This window comes from Verticillium alfalfae, genomic scaffold, assembly GCF_000150825.1.
Source record: "Verticillium alfalfae VaMs.102 supercont1.13 genomic scaffold, whole genome shotgun sequence".
Classification (NCBI taxonomy): Eukaryota; Fungi; Ascomycota; class Sordariomycetes; order Glomerellales; family Plectosphaerellaceae; genus Verticillium; species Verticillium alfalfae.
The window spans coordinates 809255-815883 of NW_003315026.1; the positions used below are offsets into that span (position 1 = coordinate 809255).

The 6629-nt window shown below is 55.0% G+C and overlaps 4 protein-coding genes across 4 annotated transcripts; 1 reads left to right on the forward strand and 3 right to left on the reverse strand.

Annotated features, from left to right (window-relative positions):
• Positions 1-89: 89 nt before the first annotated feature.
• Positions 90-1904, reverse strand: VDBG_08865 (QDE-2-interacting protein; the record flags this gene model as incomplete). Its single annotated transcript, XM_003001023.1, has 4 exons — positions 90-567; positions 617-1342; positions 1400-1446; positions 1512-1904. The coding sequence occupies 4 exons, from the start codon at positions 1902-1904 to the stop codon at positions 90-92; spliced, it is 1644 nt and encodes a 547-aa protein (XP_003001069.1).
• Positions 1905-2623: 719 nt separating this feature from the next.
• On the reverse strand, positions 2624-3325 carry VDBG_08866 (mitochondrial import inner membrane translocase subunit tim-14; the record flags this gene model as incomplete). Its single annotated transcript, XM_003001024.1, has 3 exons — positions 2624-2964; positions 3016-3143; positions 3198-3325. The coding sequence occupies 3 exons, from the start codon at positions 3246-3248 to the stop codon at positions 2823-2825; spliced, it is 321 nt and encodes a 106-aa protein (XP_003001070.1).
• Positions 3326-3744: 419 nt separating this feature from the next.
• Positions 3745-4686, forward strand: VDBG_08867 (ribosome biogenesis protein RLP24; the record flags this gene model as incomplete). Its single annotated transcript, XM_003001025.1, has 3 exons — positions 3745-3749; positions 4053-4081; positions 4157-4686. The coding sequence occupies 3 exons, from the start codon at positions 3745-3747 to the stop codon at positions 4684-4686; spliced, it is 564 nt and encodes a 187-aa protein (XP_003001071.1).
• Positions 4687-5253: 567 nt separating this feature from the next.
• Positions 5254-5700, reverse strand: VDBG_08868 (predicted protein; the record flags this gene model as incomplete). Its single annotated transcript, XM_003001026.1, has 1 exon — positions 5254-5700. One exon carries the CDS (start codon positions 5698-5700, stop codon positions 5254-5256), a length of 447 nt encoding a protein of 148 aa, XP_003001072.1.
• Between the last annotated feature and the right edge of the window lie 929 nt (positions 5701-6629).

The following is a 6629-nucleotide window of genomic DNA, read 5'->3' on the forward strand; positions in this document are numbered from 1 at the left end:
TGAATTGGTCTGCCCTCAATTGTACGATCAGAGAGCGGATCGGTTAGCGATGAGTATAAAAAGGCCTTTTCGAGAGTACCACCTCCCTTTCACCATCTCTCACTCCTGCCCTCGTGAAATTTCTCAGCAAAGCCAATCCTCTTGTCGGCCATATCAGTGGCTGCTCCCGCATCTTCTCCGTCTTCACGCTGCTGTTCATCTACACGAGCGCGGACAGCCAAAGCAAGCATAGCCTGAAGGGTATACGCAGCGTCGTTTCCAGCATTATGCAGGTTGCGAGTAGGGATCTCGAGGTCACCACAGACGGCGCCGAGGTTGCGGCCCGATGGACAGCTGCGCCAGGCCTGGTGCATGTCCTTTGTGTCGGCACAGCCTAGGAATCCCTGAAGCTGGCCGGGATTAACATCAATATCTTGGAGGTAATTGAGGTCAGCTGCAATGTCATGGCCGACGAGGATAAGAGTGCGATTGCGTTGCATAGGATTGGATGCCGGGGCAGCTGTATGCTGCGTGAGGAGAGCGCGGACTCGTCTGGCGAGCTCGCCAAGCCGAGGAGTTTCGCTTGTTCTACCGAGGTCAGCAGAAGTTCGCGTCAATCCAATGTAACACGCCTCACCCAAAATCGAAGGCATCAGGACAGCCATGACAGTATTTGTGATTGCGCTGAAATCGAGTCTCGTACACGAGAAGATGATGGTGTTCGACCAAAGAGCTCCAGTTTTGGGCGTTGATGCCAGGAGGTACGTTGATGACCTCTCGCGTATCAAGGATGGAAATGCCCACCTCGAGAACGACGCTGTGAGACTCCTCGGCAACCTCGATATCAACGGCCGCAAAGACAGCATCCAGTTCACGGTCATGAGGAATGACTTGCTCGACGTCCACCTGACGCGTGCTGACGCCAGCTATTGGACGAAGACCAAGCATGCGTTGGACCGACCGGATGCCGTCCAGACGGCGCGTGTTGGCTTCCTCGCGGCGCTTGGCATTCTTCTCCTTCTTTGCCTCCTTTTTAGCGAACTTGAGTACATAGAGCTTGCGGACGAGGTCATCCATGACGGCTTCAGAAATGCCTTTCCCAACATCGTCGGCATGATGAACAGGGGTTTCGAGGCGAATGTTAGTGAAATCAGACTCGCAAATAGAGCGGCCGAGAAAACGGGGGCGTGGACTGCCGCCTTCGCCGAATTCAAGGTAGAACTTGCTCCCTGGCGCGCCTGGTGGTATGGTCAGGCGAATCCCCGCAAGAGCGTTGACGATACGAAGAAAGTGCTCAAACTGCACGGTGGGCACGAAGAGCTTGGGAACTTCTTCGAGGGATCTGGGGTTGTAAAGATAGAAGCTGCACAAGTCAGTCATTTTTCATGTCAAGGTTGTAGAAGAAGCACTGTTTGCTCACAAGTCCCATGTATTGCCCTCGAGAATGTCCTCAAAGTAGGGTTCGGCCTGATCGGTGTCAGTGGCTTCAGCAAGGCAACTTCCTACCTTCCTTAGGACCCAACCATACATACCCTTGGACGGTTCGCCTTCCCGATGTACATGGCAGCGTATGTCGTGGCCAACTCCCAAGATGTGAAGGGTAAGCTCATGGCAGACAACTCGCCAGCTTTCAGGCCCTTGAACTGGTCGAACCTTTCGGTCCGCAGTTGCTGAGCCATTACTTCGCTTGGATCGCTTGTCATGGGAGGAGTGTCGTTACAAGGCTCACTGGGTAGGCCTGGTACGTGGGTCGTCTTGACGTTGGACTGTTGCTGGTCGAAAGCCAGATGTTGGGCAACGTAGTCCAGGTCAATGAATGGGGGGTCCGTATGAGCGAGGGGAGAAACGTTGCCGCTGACACAGGACTGCTCAAGCCCAAGAAAGGTGTGTAGTAGCCGCCTTCTATGGGCTGAATTGTATGCCATCTCGGAAAGTACAACCGCCTGACCGACCTGTATATCAAGTCTTGGGTTATATGTCTGTCTGCCTAGATCAGCGAAGTGGAATGGCGTTTGTAGAACAGGCAGATGACAAGCTAGGTAGTTATGAAACGGCGCTCTGATCCATAGCAGGGTCAAAGAACATCGCAAAAATTGTTCGGAACAAGATGGTACTTTCCCACCTACCTGACCTTACCTTTGGAGGACTTCCTGACGCACTGCCTAAAGTGATTCAGTTTGATGGGTGGTGCCTGCCCAACAATCCGTGAACAAACCGATATGGATGCTTGGTGCATTGGCACCGTGTTGCAGGTCTGCAGCAGAATGACGAAATCACCTTGCATCCCATCAAGCCGAGATCCAAGAGATTCCTGAACAGGATACACACCTTCCCATTCAACTCTAGAGCCTATTCAGCACCCTGCTCTACACAACGAGCACTACCATCACCTGACGCTACCATGCTTCAAGCTGACACAAATTGGCCAGCCATTGGTTCTCAACGTGCGCAAAAGTGTAATTCGTGTACCTCAGTGGAGTCCAGCTACAAAGGGTTCATTGTCAGGAGTATCAGCAACGAGGCAGGATAACTTCGGGCACTCCGTTCCATTTCAAGCTTGAGATCATGGGCTGATATGGTGCAGCATGACATGCTCTTGACAACAGTCGCAAGTATAAGGCAAACGCGAAGGCTCGTAAGTGGTGAGGAGAGAGACATGCCCAGCGCGTGGGTCTTTACCGTCGCATTACGATTTCGTCCATCCTGACACAGATTGAAGTGTAACAACGACTTCTTCCAAACGCCAACGCTATGACAAAATATCCTGTTGTACATGTACACGCAGCCCCTTGCTGCCTCTCAGGTGTCGCATGCCGAGCACCTTCTGTGGCTGGTCATTCTCTTCAAGATGCCGTCTTCTCCAGAAACTCTTTCGCTTCGTTAACCTTGGTTGCGAGATAGGGGCTGCCGCCGCGATCGGGATGGTTGAGGAGCATCAGGGTTCGGTGGGCCTTGCGGATCTTGTCCTTGGTGATGGCGCGCTCGCTGGGGACATGTCAGCTCACAGTTCATTTCGATTTCGGAAAGGTGCCGTACTTGAGGGACAGAATGAGAGAAGCCTCCCGCTTGTTCATCTTGGGCTCGAAGCCGCCCTTGTAGAAGGCCTTGCCCATTGCGCCCACTTCGCCGCGCGAGCGTCGCCATGCGACGAGACTAGCCCGACCCTGTGAGGCATGTCAGTACATACAGAGCGGCTGACTTGATTCGGACGGACAAACCAAGAAGGCCGCAACGGCAATACCAGAGCCCCAAGCAAGTGCAGACGCCATTTTGATGTTGATGATGGTGGTGATCCTTACTTTACAGGAAGCCTGACGAATGTGGTGTTTCCGTTTATGATTGCCTTGCCTCACCTCGGGTTGAACCGCAGACTGGAGCCAGAGTTTTTCTCGGACCGGAGTTCAGCCAGCTTGGTTGGCCACCCAGCCACAACAAGCAAGTCTCCACTGCCGCCAATCAGAGGCTTCTCAGTGCACGTTTTCTCCATTAAGCCACAATGAGGGTCCAGTTCCCGATAAGCGATAACGAAAAACTTCATCCGTGGGAGGAACACAGGACAGTAGGTTGCCTTGTCTCCGCGACAATCACCAGGTTTGCCCCCGCGACAACCTGCACCCAATCCGACGTCAAACGAAGACCTTGTCCCTCAGAGCTGCGAGGCAACACGACGATCCGAGTGTTTTTGTTCTTTTGCGACGCTCAGCGCCCCTCTCGCTCGCCGATCCGACTTCCGTCTAGCATTGTCGACCTTGCTTCACCGTCAAGATGAGGTGTGTTACGGTAGCTTCAGCTTTTACGGTGGAACTTGTCCTGACATTCGGAAAAGAGTAGAGACTTGTTACTTCTGCAGTCGCCCTGCCTACCCGAGCAAAGTACGATCCGCCTCCTTCTGTCGCAAGCAATCAATGCACCTCCCCCAAGAATGCTGCGACAAAAAACTTGGCACAACGTCAAATACTAACACATGCTGCAGGGTATCACCTTTGTTCGTAACGATGGCCGCTCTATGAGGTTCTGCAGATCGTAAGGCGCCAAGGTCCACGAGCTCGGCAGCATGTGCTAACTGCAAACAGGAAGTGCCACAAGGCCTTCAAGATGAAGCGTCAGTCGCCCCCAACACCGCCGACGACGCCCATAAGGTCTCTCATGGTCACCGCCCCCTACTAACACCACGCAGGCAACCCCCGCAAGGTCCGCTGGACCAAGTCGTTCCGCAAGGCCGCCGGCAAGGAGATGACTGTCGACTCGACCCTCCAGTTCGCAGCCCGCCGCAACGTCCCCGTCCGGTACGATCGCGATCTCGTGCAGAAGACGCTCAAGGCCATGGAGCGTGTCTCGGAGATCCGCTCGCGCCGCGAGCGGGTCTTCTACAAGAAGCGCATGGCTGGCAACCGCCAGCGGCAAGCTCGACGCTGCGCGCGCTCGTCGCGAGAACCAGCACCTGCTGCCCGCATGCGTGGCTCCGAGAAGAAGGCCCTCGCCGAGCAGGGTGCCACCGAGGAGGAGATTGCTGAGCTCGAGAGGGAGCAGGCCTTGTCTGGCAAGAAGAAGAGCAAGGTCTTCGGCCAGGAGAAGATCCGACAGAGGGTCACTGTCGATGGCGACATTGTCGAGGAGCGCGAGGGCGGCATGCAGTTCGACGACGACGACGAGTCATTCGACGAAGAGGACGGCGAGGAGGACGACGAGGAGATGGATGTCGACTGAGTCTAAGGGCATGATAGCTTGGAGGAATGTTTTGTCATGTTCGTTGGCGTGTCCATGTCGGCTCGTCTGGGGGCCAAATCTTTGCCAAAGTTCATTTCTCGGCGTTTCGGATAGGTGGTGGCATTCCCCATCAACGATGGACGGCGTTTGCGGCCCTGAGGGATACCAAAAAGTTGACGATCATTGAATTGAGCCTTCGTTTGTAATGCTCGTGGTCCCTATTCGGTGCAACGTCGGCGGCCTGGTCCTTGCCCAAGCCTGCGCTCCATAAACACGGATTGAGGGTGATAGTGGCGGATATGTCTATGCTGGGCCCACGAAGGCACTACAAGCCGACCTCCTGGGCGTACAAGTGGGAAACATCATCTCAGTCGACCACTTGCTTTTGGGCAACAGAGTGGCCAAAACGATGGCACAAGTTGAGTACGACGCAAGATATCAGCCACCCATCCGACCGAGTCCTACTACAAAGTATCGAAACAAACAGAGCCAAACGAGTGTCGTGGGTATCTGATTACATATCACGCAAAGAAGCCCCTTTCCGCCTGAACTTTCTGGTTGTCATTCTCAGACTTCGTCCTGCCTTTGACCATTCTGCTCCCTCGCATGCGCCCTCGGTGGCATTGCGAGCCCAGACTCTACGTCCTCAACGACTTTCCTCTCGAGCTCCTCAACCCTGAGGGCTTCCTCTTCTTTCTTGGCAGCCTCATCCTCCTTGCTCGTCCAGTTGCCAGCTCCGCCTCGCCCACTGTAGCCTTTGTTTGCGGCTCGCGCAATGCTCGCATTGACGGCCGTCCGCGTGCGATCAGCGGCGGCCTCCTGTTCCCGTGCCGCCGGCAGTGTCGCCGGGTCGTGGAAGTTGCCAGCGCCCCCGCGGCCAGCACGGGCGTAGGCGTCACGGGCGGCTGTCGAGGCCGTCACCGTTGAGGTGTTGGTAGCGACCTTCTGCGCCTCAAGGTCCTGTCTATTGTCAGACATGCCATAACCAGTCGACCATCGAGAGGAGTTGTACATCTGTGGCTTTGGCCTGTTCAGCCTGCTCAATGTCTTGCTTCGAGTAGAAGTTGCCCCGCCCCGCCGCGGCCAGTTTTCCGGTAAACGTCTGACATGATGATGGTGAAGGACGTGATCGAATCGTGGCTATAATCAGATGAGTTTGAGCTTCAATATCCTGACACTTTGATCACTCGATAGCCAACTCTTGTTTATTTGATCGGAGCAAAGTTGGCTTGAGGCATTGGGGCTGTGTTGCTTTCTTCTTCTCCCCATATGACACTAACGCTGAGTCTATTCCCCATATCGCAGCCTGTGGCGCACCGTGGGGGGGCCTTCAACAGCAAACGTCTACAGGGTCTTTGTGCTCGTGCTGTTATCAGCGTGCGCGCGCTTTCGCCAGCGTACGGGGCAAATCGGACATGTCCAACGATGGGAGGGCTTGATAACGATTCGCAGCATGTCAAATCAATTAGTATCAGCGCATACCCAAGAAGGAATCCCCAGCGGGTGATCTGCAGCGCCAATTACCCCCCGAGTTGTCCAGGTCCAAGCACACCATCACGCTGGAACAAAAGCGCTCAGCGCACCCAAGATCCTCGAGCCATCGCAACTCTAAATGCAAGGGTCCATCCATCTCGGAGCGCGCGCGTGTGTGCCAGGGCGGGAGCATCCCGGGTGCCTGCCGAAGCCCGGCGCCCAGGCCAAACCATCTCGTCTTTGGTCATCCAGGGCATCGGTTCCCCGGTTTATTACCCCTCTTTCCGGAGCAGGCGCACAGAGGCGTCAGTCATGGTTCCCAGGCCATGATGGAGGAAGCACGACACGGAGATGAAGATGAGGGCAGAATTGTAGCCCACGTGCTCTTTTGCGAGCTCACGCAGGTACGAATGGTGAACATTCGCGGAGATGGTGTCTTCAGATCTGTTTTGGCCTTGCATCCAGACTGG